Source organism: Ambystoma mexicanum, chromosome 1p (genome assembly GCF_040938575.1).
Source record: "Ambystoma mexicanum isolate Mex_15411 chromosome 1p, UKY_AmexF1_1, whole genome shotgun sequence".
In the NCBI taxonomy this organism is placed as follows: domain Eukaryota; kingdom Metazoa; phylum Chordata; class Amphibia; order Caudata; family Ambystomatidae; genus Ambystoma; species Ambystoma mexicanum.
In genome coordinates, this window is record NC_090921.1 from 1,158,262,010 (window position 1) to 1,158,284,436 (window position 22,427).

The 22,427-nt window shown below is 42.4% G+C and overlaps 1 protein-coding gene across 1 annotated transcript in view; it reads right to left on the minus strand.

Moving 5' to 3' along the window:
• Window positions 1-15,414, minus strand: part of LOC138450402 (interferon-induced transmembrane protein 2-like) — a 37,693-nt gene extending 22,279 nt beyond the window's left edge. The window contains exon 1 of the mRNA XM_069604837.1: window positions 14,811-15,414. Coding sequence (XP_069460938.1) covers window positions 14,811-15,206 — 396 coding nt within the window. The 5' untranslated portion in view covers window positions 15,207-15,414. The remainder of the gene's footprint in view (window positions 1-14,810) is intronic.
• Window positions 15,415-22,427: the final 7,013 nt, after the last annotated feature.

Here is a 22,427-nt window from a genome sequence, read left to right on the forward strand (position 1 = left end):
TCATAAATTATTAATATATGTTAAATAAAGTTTAATTTTTATATTGTGTTGTAAATAGTTTCGTTTTTTTTAAAAAAACAATGTAGGTGTCTGCGGATATTGCAGGTGTTCTAAAATGTTCGTAAATAAACGAAAAAGGAGGTGTCCTGAAGAACACTATACCTGTCCGTAGTGTTCGCTAGGAAGTTCAAAATGTTCTAAGAACACACGCGGTGTTCTGAATTGTTCGTAATTAAACAAACATGGAGGTGTGTTAAAGAACACTATACCTGTCCACACTGTGTTCGCTAGCAACTGTTCTAAGAACACAATTGGTGTCCTGAAATGTTCATACATAAACGAAATTGAACGTGTCCTGAAGAACAGTATATCTGTCCTTACTGTTCGCTAGCAAATTTAAACTGTTCTAAGAACACACGCAGTGTCCTGAAATGTTCGTTTCACGTGTGATGTAATTTTAATTAGTTCAGGACCCGAACAGTGTCCGTAGAACATCAACGCGCATGCGCTAGCCAATCTCTGTGCATTTGGTGTCCTGCGGACATGCGCTTCCTTCGCGGACTTGTTCGCGAACGGATCATATGACCGCGCCCACGCTGATCGCGTGTTCTGAATGCGGACACTGTTCGGGTCCCTAAACAAATTAAAAGTACATTTTCAATTAATCCATAATATTTTTCAATAAAATCTCACCATGGCACAAGTCCCACATAGTAATCCTGAGTTTCTACATACCTTTTGAAACTTTTCAAACCTTTTTTTGTGTTCGATCTGTCCGCGGACAGCGCGCATGTCCGTGGACCACGCACAAGCACCCCCATACAAGACCACACCCTAGCGCTTATTCTCATTGTGTTTCTGGCAATTCTTCGAAACACAGAGTTTTTTGCTGCCAACTGCAGATTTCCATCGCATCCTTGATGGCATCCCTGGCTGCTGAACTGCCACCTGGTGATGCACCTGCTTCAGCACCACCCCCATCCCCTCCACCACCACCACCTCCCCAAGGGCCTGAAGAGGGGAACAGAAGTGAGGATGCAGAGGAGGAAGAAGAGGATGATGAGAATGAGGTAGAGGAAAACCCTACTACCCGCACTAGACGTGAGTCTTGGGTGTGGCGGTTATTTACCATTCATGGTAATGTTCCTAAGGCTCGTGCGAACCGTGTTACCTGCAATGAGTGCAAAATGATACTCAGTCGTGGGAAGCACGGTAAGTACAGCTTTGGGACCACTACTATGAAGCGACACCTGAGGTCATTTCACTCTGGGGCTATAGGCAGGGTTGTACCTTGCGAAGAACGTAGCAGGTTGATTTCCTCTACTTCATCCTCTGTTTCTGATCCTGTCACCACATGGACCACGTCTGTGGGACAGCGTCTTCCTCAAGCTGCCTCACAGGCCATACAGAATGCTGATGACCTGTTGTATGTATGTACTGTGACACAGTACTCTGCAGGGGGGAGCGACTTCGTAGTGCTTTTGAGACTATCGTCTCAGAGCACGAGAAGATCTGCTCACTACCCAAATAAAACCCACTCTACATCTTCCTCTCTCAGCTCGCCCTTTCTTATCTCTGTGGTTGGTGTCCCCCTCTTTACCTTCCTTTCCCCTCCTCACCTAGTGTATTGTGTATAAAAAACAAAAAAAATGCAAAATATCAAAAACCCAAAAAAAAATAAGGCTTTCACATTTAAAAAATAGAAGTGAAAATAAATGAAGTAGGGCCCTTTGTGTTTTTTAGAAGTCCGCGGACAGTTCGCGAACATTAAACAAATTAGGTAGGTAACCCATCACAAACATTGCAATTTTCTCTGGGAAGAAGTGGTGGCTCTGAAAAGAGCCTTTGGGTGGTATTTGTGAGTGAAAAATTATAAATGCTTAACACCTACTTCAAAATGGTTGCTGTAATTCCAAAAAAGGTTGCAATGCATTTTGTACATTTCTCAGAAAAATCTGATTGCCAGCATAAGTAAGATGGACTCCATCTCTGCGAAAAAGGTATGTACTACGAAACATAATATTTTCATTGTGAAAAGAGGACATGCCAAAATCTCTTAGAAAGGCACAAACAGCCTTATTAACATTGCGCCTTGCTTTTTCCATTTGTGGACCAAATGAAGAAGAACGAATCCACATTTGTCTCTGAGCAATCCGTGAAAATATCACTTGAGAATTAGGAAACATGTCCATAACCTTCCCAAGTCCTTCTTTCATAGCAAATTGCAAAAAAATTCCAGTCACATGTCCTAAACTGTTCCCTCCACAATGAATTACAATTATGTCTGGATGTTGCTCTGTCTCCAAAGTAGCACAGAGAGGTAGCAAGTCCAACCACTTCATTCCACATACTCCATGCCAGTGTACTTCCACATGTGGGAATCCAAGATCTACAGCTACTCCACAGATTTCTGAATGCACCTTCAACCAATGTATCCACGAATCTCCCAAAATCCAAACAATCTGTTTTCTGAAACACACAGCCATAGCTATCTTTTGTTCTCTCAGCAAAAAGAGTATCTGAGAAACTCTTCCCTGGCACAACACACCCACTAAACTTTCCTGACCAATCCCTTTCAGTGCTTATTCTCATTTGCATTACTTCTGAACCCAAAAATCCCCGGATGTAACTCCCGATGTCTGCGAACTACCGCCATGTCCGCGGACATATCGTAACATGAACAGCCCTTCTACCATTTCCACTTCACTATCTCTGCCATTCCCTCATTGGATGTAGCTACACAATCACATGACCATGCACCAATCACATTCAAGACCTCTAGATCTAACTGCATCATCATAGATCAGCACTGCAAATGTACTGTGAATCTCTCTGAGTACAAGTGTCATATCATTGGCAAGCACCATGTACCAGAAATGCTGTATAAGTCTCCAAGATTTCTACTTGCAGCTCCATGCATATCCATATGCATGAACACAAACTTCAGGTATGCATATTTTCTGTACAGTTGATAAACACATTTTCAAACATACTTTTAGCTTGTGTAATCTGTAAAATGAATTTACTGTATTTCTTTCAATATCCTAAAATCAACTATAACTTATAAACCTTGATACTATTTACTTTCTTTATACACACACACTCAAACCATGTTAAACTAACATTTTTTAAATGATATATATAGACTACATATATTCAAACAAAATTGCATGCAAGCACAATCTATGTTTAAATCTTTAAAAAAATACTTATACAATTTCTTTTTTTTTGTTTTTATTTATTTATTTACTTAATTACTTTAATTTAGACATGACATTAGGGCGCTATTACCTAGAACAGTTTACTTACAGAAATAGTAGTATTCACTGGTATATTATACATTTCACAAGACATAGTAAAGATATTTTTTTTTGCTACAGTTAGTCATTCAATACAATTTGTTCATTAAGAACATATCATATGTACTGAACTGATCCAATGTATCTTATGTAAATAAATGAGTTTAATGGTTTTAAAGAAGGCACTGAGGATTTCAATTAAAAAAATCAATATCTAAATTAAAAACAGCGCTATATACAAACAAAGTTACTAATTTGAAGCTTTTACAATTGCAGTGAAGACCAGTCTACTGAAAAGAAGCAGCCGAATTCGAAGAACAAAGAAGAACTAAGAAGTTACCTGTTAATTTCAGAAAAAAAGTAAGTAGAATATCGCCATAATATTTGTATTATTAATCAAACATACTATAACATTAATACAAGCTATTTTGGTGCCTAAAAATAGAGATTGTGTACCATTTTGTCCAAAAATCTCCATGTCTTAAACAGCGATTTACAACCAGAATGGCCCACAAATTCCTATTTTTAGACACACAAATTACCCAACTGAACCGCTACAATTTTCCTATTATAGAACAAACAACTGTTTTAATTGTAAACATTAGTATTACTATTTGTACTTTTCCACACCAGTAGCTTACTTTTCTTTTGTCATCTGAACCCCAGTTTAGTAACACATAAATTCAACAATACCCATCCCTACTAGTTGTAGTTCCCAATGCACAATCACACACCATTACATACATCTTTATCATCTTACTCAAACACTCATGCACACAGCACACATACATTCCAGAACACCCCAACTCATATCTTCTTTATTTTTTTCAACAGACCCTAAAGCATGCCTACCAAAAGTCAAGTCCGTAGAATGCAACGCAAAAGTAGAGCAAATGAAAATAAAAGTGTCCAACATAAGCATCCATCTCTAGCAGAATTTGTAAAAAAAAGTTGAAACAAAACAGCTCTTACAGTCATTTAGTGAAACACAAGAAGTTTCAAGTACAAAAACTGTGCCTCCTCTATCAAAATGCAAAACAAACCAAAAACCAATTAACAGAAAATCAGCTATCACTACAGATAAAACTACTTCTTCAAATTTTAATATAGTGCAAAGTAAGCATACCAAGAAAAGTATTTTAGCCAAAATGTACCGTCACAAAGTCCTTCAAAATCTTATAAAAACAGGAGAGAAATCAGGTTCAATGCTTAAAACCTATCGTAGGAAATTAATCTTAGAAGCGTTGATGGACAGTGCAATTCTTCTGAAAAGAAAGTTATTTATTTTACTGTTAAACAAAATGAAACCAATAAAAAAACTAATAACTAAATTACAAAAAAGACTTCTCAATAAGCGAAATGTCAACAGAAAGAACTTCTTAAGTATCTGCAGAGGTGAATGGAATTACACTACAAGCACAGAACCATATTTTAATGAAGAAGCGTACAAACAAAAGCAAACAAATACAATTGCCATACATAGCAGTGGTCGAGGTTATGAAAAAGTGAATAATACCATAATGGAACAAGAAGTACTCCTTACAAAAAAATGCCCTGAAAACTTAGAGTTACCCCTCCATTCAACTAAAGCAGAACGTCTAGTGTACAAATGTCCATGCACGTCAATGTGTAACATCCCCAAACAATGTTTCAAATCTTTACGCCAATTCCTCAATAAATATGTAAAAAGCAAAGACAAAATCAAAATTAAATTACTGCAAAATTTGGATACTTGTCCAGTGCGCAAGTACACAGGACTACAAGGACATTCATTGGCCTGCATTACAGGACCTACTTGTAAAACCACTTTCCATGATATCAAAAGGATATCAACACATCATTCAACTATAAGAAATCTAGTCTATAAACTGTACTATGCTAAAAGTCCTGCTTTAGCACTAGCCAAGTTAAATAACATCCTTGTACATGGTACAGCAAAAGAACTACTTGAAGAAATTCACTATATCCAGAAAAAATATTTTGGAAGTGAAAGCCATTTACAGAATGAAATAGCATTAAACCTATTAAGCAACAATTCTACACATGGCAACCTTTTGCTAAACACATACAAAAAAGAAATACTAAAATTTAAAAGTACATCAGCTGAAGTACCAAACCATGTATGTGTATGTTGCCGTAGAACTTTTTATAAAAGTAACACAAAAACTGTAGACCTATCATACAAAATAGAAGACAATGAAGATTCTAAATGGTTTGAATTAGCTCTCTACCTTGTAGCAGAAAACAAATACAAAATAACTGAGCCCTTAATACTTTGCAGTTACTGCACTACAAAACTTGACAACAACCAAACTCCTTCACGTGCTATCACAAATAATTTGGAATTATACCCAGTGCCAAAACCCCTACAACAACTTAATTTATATGAGAGCATCATAATTCAAACAGTACACCTATTTCAAGCAATAATACACCTTCAACCAAAAACAGCAAAATTACCTCCTTCTGAATTGGTAAAAGGCATTCGTGGAAAAGTAGTTTATTTACCATTAGATCTAAAAGAAAATGTGCATACTCTAGGAGTGCAACGTCCAATGCAGCAATCTTTAATTATCTTAGTAAATTGAGTACCTACAAAAGACAAAAAAAATGGCAACATCTGGTAGATTTATATAAAGTTAGACAAGCCTTCCAATATCTTAAAGAGAATAATGAATATTACAAAGAAATTAATATTGAAGAACACCTGAAAGATACAACTGAAATAATTCAAGAAACACAAGAAGCTGGTAATGCTTAAACGTAAACTTGAAGTGGACCAAGGACTAGTTAATGGAGCACTGGGTACAGTTGTTGGCTTTCAAACATACCCAAGCGACAACAAAATTCAGTTTGTCAATATAGTCCCCTCAAGAGCTAGATTCCTTCTCTTCAAAGATATGTATGTACACAGAGAACAATTTTCTCTAACTCTTGCATACGCAGTCACGATTCATAAATCACAAGGTCTTACCCTAGACAAAGCAATGATAGATATTGGTAACACAGTCTTTAAAGAAGGCATGAGCTTTGTAGCACTATCACGCTTACGTACACTTGACGGTCTATTTCTAATCAACTTTGATGCAAGTAAAATAAACGCTGATATTCCGTGCATTTTAGAATACAATAGACTTTGCTCACTATACACCCCCCACCTAAACACATATTCTGTTCCACAAAAAGTAAAACGTTATAAAAGAAAATTAAATCAAACAGAAATGCAACAGGATGTCACTGCAAATCCTCCAAAGAGAGTAAAAGAAACTAATACTTCATCAAGTACCACAAGCAAAAAAGAATCAATTGGGGAAAGTAAACCAAGTACTTCTTTAAAGAAGGAAGACAAACTCCAAAAAAAGCTGTTAGATACAGAACTACCTGGACCATTTAAATTCTCAAATATAGTTGGTGTAAGTTGCTACGCAAATGTAGCAATGAATATTCTATTTCAATTACCACCAATTGTTGACAACATTTACTTACACAGTACAGACCCATTGTGTTTGCAAATGTTAGTACTTCACAGAAATGCAGCAAACAATCCTGACAACACGTATAGTGCTTTTGGAATAAGACAACAATTGGACTACTGTCCTGGAATGGTGAAATTCACTATAAATTCACAGGAAGATCCACAAGAATTTCTAATGTACTTACTACAAGTACTGGAAAAAAACATACCTATAAATGAAATCTTTCAGATTTCATACATGTGGAAACATACATGCACTCTCTGCAACAATGTGACACAAGAGGAAATCCCCAATGAACGCTTCATATATATATCAATACCAAATACCAAATTGTGAATCCATTCCATTTCAGCGACGTTAGTAATACAAACACATAGTAAATACATAATACTGATGCTTCTACGTTACAATGCAGATGGTACCAAAAACAACTGCAAGCTGACTGGATTCACACATGGTCAAATATCACTTGGTAAGAAAACCTTCACAACAATAGGTATAATCTACCACGCAGGAGCCACAACCAATTCAGGGCACTACACTGCATATATCAAAAAGAAATGTGGATGGTTTGAATCTAATGATAGTACCATTACTCTAAAGCAGAGATTACCAGGATATGCTTATTTGATGTTCTCAAAACCAAAATTTGATAACTAAACTGTATTTAAACCCTAAGTAAACTTGTGTTAAAAAAATATAAACTGTTAGAATACTCCAAAAGCTATCTAACTGCTCAAAGATTCTACAACAACTAATCAGATAAATGAATACCACTAAATTAGACCAAAGAATATACAGTTAGAATACGCCAATTGGTATCTAACTGTCCCAAAATTTAACAATATCCAAATAGATAAATCAATACCACTAAAATATATCAAATAAATAGACAGTTAGAATACGCCAATTGGTATCTAACTGCTCCAAAATTTTATAATATCAAAACAAATAAATAATATTTTACCACTCCAAAAAAATACAACAAGCCAAAGTATTAAGCATTAGCCAGAAACAACAAGTGAACACTGAAAACAAACAAACAAATAAACTGTAGCATAACAGAAAAAGGTTTTTTTTAATCCAACATGGATTTGTTTTTCTCCCACAGACCCAATGATTTTAGCAACAAATACAGAAACTGAGCAAATTGCACAGTACTCTGATTTGTAATCTACTAAATATGAGGGTCCAAAAAAAAAAAAAGTATATTGATTATAAAATGTAATAAGTCATTACAAAATACTAATACTAACATGCTAGTTTCTTTTATCACAGAAATTAACAAGAAAAATATGGACTCCCGTTACTAGACCAAACAGTAAGTATACAATGATAAGGAGAACCATCGCAGCATATCACATCCATAGTATCTAATACCTTTGTTCCTTATACATTTGTTTTTCACCCAAAGTTATAAGCAAATATGAATGTGATATGCTGCGGTGGTTGTTGCCAAATGGCCATGCACCCAAGACTCTATGCCCTGGCAACAACCACCGCAGCATATCACATCCATAGAGTCAAACATTTCAACTATGGTCTATGGAAACTTTTAATGTCCGTGGACATTATGAGTGTTCTTAGAACACTTTCAACTTGCCAGCGAACAGTACGGACAGTGTTTTCAGGACACCCCTACGAACATTTCAGAACAACGCAATAGTTCTTAGAACACTTTCCACTTGACAACGAACAATACGGACAGCGTCCTCAGGACACCCCCATTTTGTTTATTTGCGAACATTTCAGGACACTGCGAGTGTTCTTAGAACACATTCAACTTTCCAGTGAACAAGACGGACTACACCTTCAGGACACCCCCTACGAACATTCCAGGACACCGGGAGTGTTCTTAGAAACGTCTTCAGAACACCTCCATTTTGTTTATTTACAAACATTTCAGGACACTGCGAGTGTTCTTAGAACACATTCAACTTGACAGAGAACAATACGGACAGCGTCCTCAGGACACCCCCTACGAACATTCCAGGACACCGGGAGTGTTCTTAGAAACGTCTTCAGAACACCTCCATTTTGTTTATTTGCGAACATTTCAGGACACTGCGAGTGTTCTTAGAACACATTCAACTTGAAAGAGAACAATACGGACAGCGTCCTCAGGACACCCCCATTTTGTTTATTTGCGAACATTTCAGGACACTGCGAGTGTTCTTAGAACACATTCAACTTGCCAGCGAACAATACGGACTACGCCTTCAGGACACCCCCTACGAACATTCCAGGACACCGGGAGTGTTCTTAGAAACGTCTTCAGAACACCTCCATTTTTTTTATTTGCGAACATTTCAGGACACCGCGAGTGTTCTAAGAACACATTCAACTTGACAGAGAACAATACGGACAGTGTCCTCAGGACACCCCCTACGAACATTCCCCGGACACCGCAAGTGTTCTTAGAAGTATCTTCAGAACACCTACATCTTGTTTATTTGCGAACATTTCAGGACACTGCGAGTGTTCTTAGAACACATTCAAATTGGCAACGAGCAATACGGACAGTGTCCTCAGAACACCCCCATTTCGTTTATTTGCGAACATTTCAGGACACCATGAGTGTTCTAAGAACACATTCAACTTGACAGAGAACAATACGGACAGCGTCCTCAGGACACCCCCATTTTGACTATTTGCGAACATTTCAGGACACTGCGAGTGTTCTTAGAACACATTCAACTTGACAAAGAACAATATGGACAGCGTCCTCAGGACACCCCCATTTTGTTTATTTGCGAACATTTCAGGACACTGCAAGTGTTCTTACAACACATTCAACTTGCCAGCGAACAATACGGACTACGCCTTCAGGACACCCCCTAGCAACATTCCAGGACACCGGGAGTGTTCTTAGAAACGTCTTCAGAACACCTCCATTTTGTTTATTTGCGAACATTTCAGGACACTGCGAGTGTTCTAAGAACACATTCAACTTGACAGAGAACAATACGGACAGCGTCCTCAGGACACCCCCTACGAACATTCCCCGGACACCGCGAGTGTTCTTAGAAGCGTCTTCAGAACACCACCATCTTGTTTATTTGCGAACATTTCAGGACACCGCGAGTGTTCTTAGAACACATTCAACTTGACAGAGAACAATACGGACAGCGTCCTCAGGACACCCCCATTTTGACTATTTGCGAACATTTCAGGACACCGCGAGTGTTCTTAGAACACATTCAACTTGACAGAGAACAATACGGACAGCGTCCTCAGGACACCCCCATTTTGACTATTTGCGAACATTTCAGGACACCGCGAGTGTTCTTAGAACACATTCAACTTGACAGAGAACAATACGGACAGCGTCCTCAGAACACCCCCATTTTCTTTATTAGCGAACATTTCAGGACACTGCGAGTGTTCTTAGAACACATTCAACTTGCCAGCGAACAATACGGACTACGCCTTCAGGACACCCCCTACGAACATTCCAGGACACCGGGAGTGTTCTTAGAAACGTCTTCAGAACACCTACATTTTCTTTATTTGCGAACATTTCAGGACACCGCGAGTGTCCTAAGAACACATTCAACTTGACAGAGAACAATACGGACAGCGTCCTCAGGGCACACCCTACGAACATTCCCCGGACACCTCGAGTGTTCTTAGAAGCGTCTTCAGAACACCACCATCTTGTCTATTTGCGAACATTTCAGGACACCACGAGTGTTCTTAGAACACATTCAACTTTACAGAGAACAATACGGACAGCGTCCTCAGGACACCCCCATTTTGACTATTTGCGAACATTTCAGGACACCGCGAGTGTTCGACAACGTCTTCAGAACACCCCCATTTTGTGTATTTGCGAACAATTCAGGACACTGCAAGTGTTCTTAGAACATATTCAACTTGACAACGAACAATACGGACAGCGTCCTCAGGACACCCCCATTTTGTTTATTTGCGAACATTTCAGGACACTGCGAGTGTTCTTAGAACAGTTTCAGTTTGCTTGCGAACAAAACGGACATATATTGAGTCCTCAGAACACCCCCCATTCAGTTTATTTAGAACATTTCGGAACACCCGTGATGTCCGCAGACAAATCGAACACAAAAAGAACGTCTAACACATAAAAAACACAACTTTCATCCTATCTCATACACTCCCACCCTCCCCAACACTCCTACACACCAACACACTCTACTAAATACAAATTTTGAACAAAGTTTCACTGCGCTGTCCGCGGACGACTGCAAATCCAAGATGGCGGGCGCTACCGAAAATCTGACGCGCTTCACGCTCCACGCCGTCCAATCAGCGAACATGTTGCATGTCCGCGAACATCACGCAAGCCGATTGGCCAATCAGGACACTGTCCGTGGAGCGAACAGGGAAGTCCGTCCGCGGACCGAACACAGATATCACAAATTTTTTTTTACCTACTTTTTGGTCATTTTAAAAAAAAACTACTGGACGGATTTTCACCAAATTTGCAAAAGCACGCTTTTGGGACCAAGCCGCTGCTGCTGGTCCAAATTTGTTGAAAATCCGTCCAGCGGTTTGGGCTGTAGACGCGAGCAAAACAATGTTCCCATTCAGTCCATGGGAAAAAAAGGTTTTGGGACCCCCCCTATAACTTTGCCCCCCTGGACAAATCCTCACCAAACTTTGCAAAAAAATTCAGTGACCCAAATACTTTTTTTGCAAAGTTTGATGAGGATCCGTCCAGGGAGAGCGAAGTTATAAGCCGCCCAAAAAGTGCTCCTCCTATGGAAACACCAACTTAACCATAACTAAATTGCCACTACCGTGGTCATGTAATATACATATATATATATATATATATATATATATATATATATATATATATATATATATATAGCCAGCCAACCTTCCTCTGTGAATCATCTCTTTGCATCTGCAAGAAGACTGCTTCAATGCTAGGCCACAGACCTGAGTCCAACTACTAGTTTGTTGAGCCAGGAAAACACATCTCCAAAAGCAGCACTGTTTCCTTCTCTGTACCCCACTCATCATAGTGTTGTGAAGAAGCCATCAGGGAATGTAGGGGATTTATAAATAGCCTTACATTTAAAAAAATAAAATATACAAAAAATACGCTTCTCCAACATAAATATTTCAGTGTCAAACAGATTAAAACTGGTACCTGTGACATGGACCATTTATTTTTTTTTTTCATTTAACATGTCTTTCATGCAAACCATGATGGAAACAGACAACGGAAACACATGATGTCATGTGCACATACATATGTACCTGCATGTGCACATAAATGAAAGACAAATCATGTACTCATTACCCTTTTACCCTTAGATGTCCACTACACAGATGTCACCTGAACTCAGATCAAACTAAAAGCATGCATACGATGAGTGCATCTGAAGGGAAACCTCCAAAATGTTCCTGTAGCAAGTATTTGATCAATCGAAACTACAGTACTACATTCCCACACGTGTCCAGCTCAGAAAAATTAGCATTTTGTTCCTATAATTAAATGTTCAGACAACTCCATTCACACTAATTTAAAGACCACCACCCAGGTTAGTAAAACTATTAGATGTAGTAGCAATCACCCCTTCCTGTAAATGACAGTGCTAAAATATGGCACCGGAACCCACAACTTACTGCTGCTGTTTCACTGCATTTCGTTAGGGGACATTTCACTGCATTTCCAGCTGTATTTCTATGAGTGGTAAATGGTCAGGGTAGTAAAATAGGGAGTACAGGGGCGTGTCGTTCGCTTTCACCCCCATAGAAATGGCACAAAATAAGTGTGTATAAAATGTCTGCTGTGGTGAGTTGTCACAGCCCCTCCACGCTATTAACCTGGACAGTCAAAATACATATTCCACGTTTACTTGTCCATTAACGAGGTAATGGGAAACTGGTGTCACTTTGGTGACATCTTATTACAGAAACTTCACAGCAGTGCAAGTGTAATTAGCAGTGTGGCAAACATTGCCCTAGAGCAACGTAACACACCATTTCAATGCATGAATGCACCAGGGCAATGTTTGCCCCAATCCTAATTCTATGCCTTGTTCCAAACATGCAATGAAGGAACATGGTTATTCGTAGTATGGTATGTTTTGCCCTAGTGGTAGTTGCAATGCTTCTCTAATACCAGGCACAGTGTTGTTGAAACGTATTGCTATGGATAATGAGAGGAAGCAAATGTGGAGTAATACAAATCTGCCTTAGTGATGTGTCATCCTTACTCTCTCCTTTTTGTCTGTTTCTGCCGTTTTGATTTGCTGAAAGGTGAGCAATCTATGTGTGTCGTGTTTCAATTGGTTGCCTCTGCTCTCACTTCAATGGGTGCAGTCACTGATGTTTCCAGCTTGACAGTGTCTGTGTTTGTTTAATTGTATTTCTTGTTTGATTGAAGCTGTTGTGTTGAATACTTGGCTGATTGCAATTAAATGCAATGGCTGTCGTTATTTTAAGACATGATGTTTACCGGGGGATCCATGCTGCTCTCAGCATATACAATTCAAAACACACTTGCTTAGCCAATGCTGGTTGGATTCAAAAGCCAAAACAAAGGTTCTGATTCAGCTTGAAGCACTCTAGCATCACACTTGGTCAATAACTACCTGGGAGTGGCCTCCCCTTGGATTTTATTTCTTAAATGCCATTGAAAATTACAGGAAGATGTGTAAAATACAGGCGATCTCAGCCTCCTGTGTCTTGTGGAGGGGAGAATGGAGATGAAAATGCAAGGCGTAATAACTCCCTCTCCACCTATTAAAAATGAGGGAGCCACCCGGATCACTCTGTAAGCAACCATTTTCAGGGTTCAGGTTTTGGAGCAGATGCAGGGCATGGCTGCAGTCTCTTATAATAGTTATGGTTACTTTCCTCTCATCACTCTTGACTATCACTATTGGTATAGGACGAAATTACCAAAGGCAAATTACCGACCCCACCGAAAGACCTAAAGCACATACCTTAAAAAGTTCAAACTACCAAAAGTTCGAGGTATTTTTGGTATGTGTTTAGGTCTTTTGGTGGGGTCGCTCAAAAAAAGGCTGCAGGGGCTGCTGGGGTGTCAGTGAGCAGAGTTTGCGGGGGACACCCCTGCAGCTGACCTGACCGTAAAAGTAAAAAAAAAATACAAGAAAAGGACTCTGTGGCCCCGGTTCCCGATCACAGAAGTGAAAGGGAACCAGCGCTGCAAGAATACAGCACGTCAGAATGAAAGGTAAGTAGGGGGTTGGGCGTGTGTTGGGGGGTGTGTTGAGGGTGGTCATGTGTTAGGGCTGTGGGTGGAGGTGTGGGGTGGTTTGCAAAGGGGTTTGGGCATATCGAGAATGTTAGGGGAGCAAATAATCTTCGGTCATTTCTACCTCAAACATTCCTGTCGTGGGAAAATCACACAGATTCCCAGTATTCACGTCCTAACAGCCCAATGTAGTGTTAAGCTTCCATGCAGGTACATGTAACGCATAATTAGAGGTCAAGTCCTGAAAAAAAGAAGTGGGGGGACACATTAGCATACCAATTGAATGTGGCATCACCAGAAATTAGCATATCAAGGTGCCCTCTGAAAAAAGTGGGGGACTCCATCCACCGGCGTGCACCCTCGACTTGAGCCATGTCGAGTTCCTATAATGTTACACGTCCCCAATGCACAGCCTCCCTTGCCATTCTAGCACCGAGGTTCACGCAAAGCTCTGCCAATGCACCTCCACCAGGATGAACAGTAACCTCTATAATTTCAGCACCCGTCCCCAGACACCTTTGGACAATGCTCAACTTGCTGAACTAGTCATTTCAGATATTTTGGCAGAGTATTCCCTTGACGATAAATCACATCACCAGTTTGTAGGGGTCCTATCGATGCATACTACAACTAGTAAGGAGGGTGTGAGGCCCCAAAGGTGAGAGGCATAAAATAAATGTGCCTGCCAATTCACCTCGATCCACACCGGCGGACCCTCCTTGCAGTTCTAAAATGGTGAATCACATGCATCAATGATAAAGGATGTCCACGTGTGCTTTGGTCATCCCTTCTATTATAATAGTGAGAAATCTACTGTACCTTAATGGAGAAGATAAGAGCCACGAGCCCGATGGGCAAAAAGCAGAACAGCAAAGTGAATATGGAGAAACCCAGGTAATCACGCTCGTAGGACTGACTCGGAATCATGACCGTGGTTGGCTGGGTGGTAACTACCACATTCTTCCCCGACCCATTGCTGGTACTGTACGATGGGTCTTTGAAGGTCATAGGGTGGGCAGGGGGATTGTAGATTGGCAGGGCGTACATAGTGTTGTCAGGCACCGGATGCACTGGTGGTGGGCTGGCTTCAGGTTTAGGCAAGGTGTTCACAGTGTTGTCAGCCACCACATAATCTGGCGGCAGGAGGGCATCAGGCGTGAGCATTGTCTCATGTGCTGAGGAGCAGACAGGGGCTGCAGTTTCCCGGTTCTCCATACGTAGATAAGAGGAGTCTAAGGGAGAATGAGGTGTCCTCTCTGTCTCTTACTGGATTGTGTGTGCTTGTGTGAGTGAGAGATAGAGTGATAGAGAGGGAGAGAGGATCAGGGAATCGGCTGGCTGTTCAATTCTTCCAATCCTTGTCTCTCGGAGGGGCTGTTAGAATGCGTGCTCTCCGGGTGCTCGATGGTAAATTGCGGAGAACGTTACAGCATTTATAGACTGGATGTTGGACAGACCGCATTCTTTTTCATTTCTGGTAAGGCCCACCTCCACATAGGATGGACTTCTGGGTAGTGTGTCACTTAAATGGCCTGCAGTGTAGTGCTGTAGGTGTCTGGGGAATACACAGCCACACCTCAGGTGTCAATGCACCTATGACAAATCTGAGCAAAGGTCTTAAGCAGACAGGCGACGCTGCTTTCCCAGCAGACCTTGTCTGCAGCCCCGCTTCCTCTCAGTAAATATGCATTCTCCACATTGTTCTGCATTTGTGGATTTCTGATATGATAGAAGATCTTGTGAACTAAGCGGCATCACTGCAGTGCAAAACAATAACAGTCCAAGGCCAGGGAGCTACAGCAGAAAGGCCGTGGTCAAAGTGAGCGGAGCGGTCGGGAGCGGTGCTCCTCTACTTTTTTAAATTAAGTTTTACTGTTCCTATACTTTTATTTTAAAAAGAAACCGTTGCGGAATGGTTTTGTTTTAAATAAAAGTGTAGATAGAAGTTTAAACTTGCGCTTGCAATACACTGAACGTTCCCTTAAACAGCAGGTGCATGTGTTTGGGGTTTGTATTGTGGGTGGGAGGGGACGTGGTGATGGGGTTTGTGGGGAGTGGGTGCAGGCCAGCAGGGAACATAATTCCACTACTTCTTTTTGAACACTTCGCACTTCGACCACTGCCCTTGCCAATTGCTCGAAGATTAAAAAATTGTTGTAGCCTCTCTTTGGCATAGATAAATATATCAGTCTCCTTCTCTTTCAATTCTCTGGATCTTATTAATTCACAGAAAACTTAGGACATCCTTGTAAGTCAGTACTAGGCTAGTGGTGAAGTGATATCGCTCTTTCCTAAGTAGACTTCTGAATCAGAATTCTGATTATGTGGTCCCTTATCTGTTGCGGTTTATTGTGCGGGCACTCTCAACCCAGGGAATGCCTTTTCGCCCAAGCAAGGTGACGCACAATAAAGACCTATTAGTTCACGTTCAATTTGGTGAGGCCTCCAACCCGTCTCTCACTCAACCCCAACAAATACCCTGTGTCACCAATGGACTGGGAACCAAGCCGGTGTATAGTAAGACTATATATTTATTTATTTATTTAAGGTTTGACAAGCAGACTAACATCAGCCACCAACGTTGTGGCAACACCCAAGTTCACAACAATAACTCTATTTTTCAAACAACACAGATTACACATTTAAACATGCAAAAACAACTTACAACCGATGTAATTTCAATTTAACCAATGGAAAACATTCACAATACAATACAGGGTCAACAGGAATCACTTAATTTCAAACCAGACTTTTCTCCCTGCAACCCCTGTCCTCCAGGACTCAATTAAATATGACCCATTTGATTGGAAGACAAGGTGCAGGGAGTGGGAGCGCAGTGGAAAAATCGTTTTGGCCTCTGATTTAAAAAGGCGCTGTTTGAGAAGGAAATTCAATGGGTGGGAAAAATCGTTTTGGGCTTGTTACTAGAAATACAATATTAGGGAAAGGAACACAACAGGGAAAATCGTTTTTCAACTTTGATTTACAGAGAAAAATGGGAGCAAAAGGAACATTTTCAGGCCGATTCATGGAATTGATGTGTGCTGAAAATCCCTGCGCAAGCGTGCAAAATCGTGCGATTCGCAGTGAAAGAGCGAAAATCGCAGTGCATGTGCGAATATCGCAGGGAAAGCAGCGCACATCTATTCATGGAAGTCCGTGCGCGAGGAAAATGTGGGATGTGCGATGAAAAAGTGTGTGGTGCACACCAGCGCACAGGCCCTCTAACGGCGTGCGCTAAGGCCACAGTAAAAGCGCACATAGCGCGGCGCACACAACAAAAATAGGCGGAACACGGGGCGTGATACACGGAATGGGGAACAACTCGTGAAAATGTGGGCGTTACGGGGGAAGTACAGGAGGCAAGTGCGCTTGACGCCCACACGCTCGCCTACAACACATATTGATGGAATCGAATAGGGCAAACCAGCGCACGGGCAGAGACGCGCACAGACCCAAACACGAAGGCAGGCGGTAGTGGCCCTGCAAAGAAGAAAAATGTGCACCAAAATGTGCGCTAACAAAAAGCACGAATATACAGCTATGATGAATGACCCACCCATACTGTGGCCCCCTAGGACAAATGACATGCAAAGGGGTACGCGACAAACACGGGAGATAGAGTGATAGAGAGGGAGAGAGGATCAGGGAATCGGCTGGCTGTTCAATTCTTCCAATCCTTGTCTCTCGGAGTGTGCGTGTACTTCGGGGATGCGCAGGAAGTTTTACACGCGTTCGGGCCTGGGGGAGCAGGGTAGGTGTATTTCAGGGGTTCGTGTGAAGTTTCACACGCGATTGGCCTGGGTACGTGTATTTCAGGGGTGCATGGGAAGTTTTACACGCGATCGGGCCTTGGGGAGCGGGGTATGTGTATTTCAGTGGTGCGCGGGAAGTTTTACACGCGATCGGGCCTGGGGGAGCGGGGTACGTGTATTTCAGGGGTTCGCGTGAAGTTTCACATGCGATTAGCCAGGGTACGTGTATTTCAGGGGTGCGTGGGAAGTTTTACACGCGATCGGGCCTTGGGAAGCGGGGTACGTGTATTTCAGTGGTGCGCGGGAAGTTTTACACGCGATCGGGCCTGGGGGAATGGGGTACGTGTATTTCAGGGGTTCGCGTGAAGTTTCACACGCGATTGGCCTGGGTACGTGTATTTCAGGGGTGCATTGGAAGTTTTGCACGCGATCGGGCCTTGGGGAGCGGGGTACGTGTATTTCAGGGGTGCGTGGGAAGTTTCACACGTGAATGAGCCTAGGGGAGCGGGCTACGTGTATTTCAGGGGTTTACGGGTAGTTTCACATGTGATTGGCCTGGGTACGTGTATTTCAGGGGTGCGCGGGAAGTTTTAAATGCGATCGGGCCTTGCGGAGTGGGGTACGTGTATTTCAGGGGAGCGCGGGAAGTTACACATGCGATTGGGCCAGGGCGAGTGGGGTACGTGTATTTCAGGGGTTTGTGGGTGGTTTCACACGCGATTGGCCTGGGTACGTGTATTTCAGGGGTGCGCAGGAAGTTTCACACGCGATTGGCCTGGGTACGTGTATTTCAGGAGAGCGCGGGTAGTTTCACACGCGAATGGGCTGGGTACGTGTATTTCAGGGGTGCGCGGGAAGTCTCACACGTGAATTGGCAGTGTGGGTCCTCCCAGGTGTCCCCTCTACCCCCTCCATGGCCCATGCAGGCAGCCCACACCACAGGGGACTACCCTGCACCCCTGGTCATGTCCCACAGGCAGCCCATCCACCATGGGCATGCCCCCCAGCCAAGCCACATGTCACGTTGCAATATGATCACCAACTCATGTCTCCCAGCACCCCCACCCCCCATCAGTCAGGGGCACCTGCCAGGAGGCCCCCACACATGTCCCCCTGCACCCCCACCCCCCAAAAGTCAGGGGCATCTGCCAGCAGGCCCCCACACATGTCCCCCTGCACCCCCACCCCCCAGCAGTCAGGGGCACCTGCCAGCAGGCCCCCACACATGTCCCCCCCAACATGACATGAAGATGCACAATCATGGGCCTCATGTCCACCAAAATACCACAGAACGCCACCCCAGTCTTGACACGCAATGATCTTCCCAATCCACCCCACACTGACTTGGCCATCTCAAGACAGAAGTCAACTATGTACATCAACACATGTCCGTCACACACACACACCAGTTGCCATTGATACTGTAAACCTACATTTTCACATGCATGAACCCAATGAGCAAATCACACACATGGAAGTAATATATAAAAATGTATTATGACCAAAATCAATGTAATGAAATGAAATCATAAAAAAAGTCAAACATGTAATGAAAAGCAAGTCAAAAAAATATGAAAAAGAAAAGTATAAGCAATCCAAAGAAATCCTAACGATCCATTGTCCAAACTCTCCGTCCACCAAATCAAATCCAAAGGAAACGTAAAAAGTAAAATCCATTGCTCCATGGTGAAATCCAAATAATAAGTCCACATGAATCCAATGTCCTATTTACAAGCAATGTTCAAGGGTCCATGAGCCCGATGAAAGAAATGAAACCTACCTAAGAAATTACCTACAAAAAAAACTATATACAAAAAGCTGGGGCATTGTCCAAGCACCCCAAATGAAATGAAAACCAAAAGGAAACCTAAAACGAATTAACTATATACAATGGCAGCGGGCTAGTCCGACGGCTCACTTCCTCATTTCCCGGGCCAGGGCATCATCAAACTCCTGCTCGATGTCCCGGAGGCGGTCCACTTCCATGGCCCCGAGGGTTCGCAGGGACGATGACATCCGGACCCCCAGGTCCCTGCGAATGGCCTTGAGGCACTCGGCCCGCCTCAGGGCCCTCCGCATGGAGTTCTCCGCCCTGACCATCGTGAGCCATGCCTCTTCCGCCCACTGCCGCTCTGCATCTATGGCGTGGCCCAACCGCTGCCACACGGAAGACACTTCCCATCCTGGGTCCTCCTGCTCTCCAGCCGATAACTGCCCCTCCGATGTCGAAGGCCCCGAGCCATCATGGCTCCCACCTTGTTGCTGCTGCTGCTGCTGTGCCTGTGCCTGTGCCCTAGCTCCTGCTGCCTGCACATCCTCCTCCGGCTGTGGTGCAGTTGTTGAGGGGGCCACCTCTGCTGGACGTCTGACTCCCGACTGTGGCAGGGATCTTTCCTCCACCAGCCTGGCCGCACGGTCAGAGGCAGCTCCACAGGGCACCCAGGGGATACATGGGTGGGAAGATGGCACGGAGGACGACTGGCGCATAGGGGGTTCAGGTGAAGAGGGGGTCAAAACAAGTTCCAGTAAACAGAGGAATCCGGCCTGGGTGACCTGTCCCAGTAGGCTGACGTGGTCAACGAGCCATTCAAGATGACGTGCAGTCTCCCTATGAAAAGACTGCAGGTCACCTCGTGTGGCCCGTTGACGCATCGCCACCCCACCCAGGACAGGCTCAACCCGGTCCCGGATAGCTACGTCCACAGAGAGAGGAAGGCCAGTTGTTGTAAGCTCATCCCCTCCCTGAAAACGGGTCTGGACGGAGGCATCCCTGCTGGTGCAGGATGATGCAGTCACAGGATAAGGGACATGATTACACACAGGCACCTCCGCGGCGGCCTGTGCTGCCTCCTGTCCCTGCCCCACCGCTTGCGTATTTGTGAAACGGGTCTCCCGCGTCCAGCATCACCAGCGGATGCCGGCCAGGAGAATCTACTTGTTAATGAGAGGTAAGGAGCCCCGCAAGACCATTTTCTGATTCAGCATACTCCATTTGTCCAGCTGTACTCCAGTACCTTATAGGTCTGACACTGACACCCTCTGACAGAACCTCTCTCTGTCCTTTCAGGGGATGACCCAAGCCTTGAATGCCCTGCACTTACCTGTGAAGAACGGCCCACTCACCATCACAGGAGTTACTTACTGCACATTGGACCCTTATACCATTCAATTGGTAAGTGGAGAGTAGAATAACACTCCCATATTATGTTATGTTATTTACAGCTCCGGTAATTGTGAGCCTAAATTATTTAGAAAAATAATTGATTTTTGCTAGTCCCTAATGACTCATCTAGAGTGTGTTTTTTTTTAATGACACCATACTAATTTAGTATAGATACCTTTGTGTTTTTTTAGCATTCCCCAAATTTGGTTGAAAATCTGTTTGCCGGATTCCGGTGATTCCCCATTTTTGCAACACTGAATACTCTTTCCAGAAATACACTAAATGGGCACCAATGAGAGGTAGAGTCACCTTTGGTTTAAATATGCAACTTTTGCTATGAAAATTTGAGATACATTGTTCTAAAAAGTTCTAAAAAAATATCCCTATCTTTTCTGCTTCAAGGGAAACATTGTGTCGGGAAGAACTTCAATTGAGAAACTAGGAAATTATGAAAAAGGAACCCTGTTTTATGATAATAGAGAATATTCAGCTCCTGAAGAAGGGATATTATTTCCCGAAACGCGTTGAGCTAACCAGACAGTAGTTAGGCCTCTACTGTATTTAAAATGTATATACGTTTTGATTAAATACATGGCACTACATGATGACCAACAACTGATAATATTGTTGAATATAGACTGGCATGAATTAATAACATTTTGTTTTTTTTTTAAAATTAACAATCAAGCGATTTGAGGATTACTAACCAAGTACATTAAACAAGAATTTAAGTGACTATGATCTTTTGAGTATACCACTTTTCAGTGATAAACTAGCCAGCTACTTATGTATTTATCTAGTTGTACTCTTATCTTACCATTGCGTTGCAAGCAATTTATAAATTGAACATTGAAATAGATCCCAGAGAACATGATTTAGACTTTTTTGAACTACTGATTGCCACTGGCAATATCCAGAGTGTGCAGGGGATGCGAGTGTTCCACAGCCCGTGGACACGTTTCTTCTTTTTGTTAAGTGAAACTACCTAGTGTCAAGGAAGTGTTTTTCTCCTCTGCACCTCACTAAATCCCGATCAGCATCATAAGCATTTCCTGGTTAACTTGGGTGTGCATACTGTGTTCATCTTTTCCTTGTGACACCACAACCATGACAACTTACATACACAGTCATTCAAACATGTGTGCTCAGACATCTGCATTTGGCATGCAAGCTTACACACACATGCACCATCCATGTGTCTCACACAAGAGAGGACTCGCATGTGTTAGCCCCACGGCCCTGTACATACACATAATAAAAAAATAGGGCTCCTGGTGTGCAACCTATTCTGCCCAGGAGGGTTAACTAGGAAAACAAAAGATACAAATGAATAGGTCCAAGGATGCTAGGCTCAGAACAACACCTCCACATGTATTATCAAACTCTGCATTGCTAAGGAAGGAATCACTCTTCAATAGTATGTTGTAGAGATAAATCTCATTTTTTTATATTAAAGTTGGGTGCAAAAAGACATAAATCCAACATTTAGAGAAATTAAGACATCAAAATCGTTTGCTA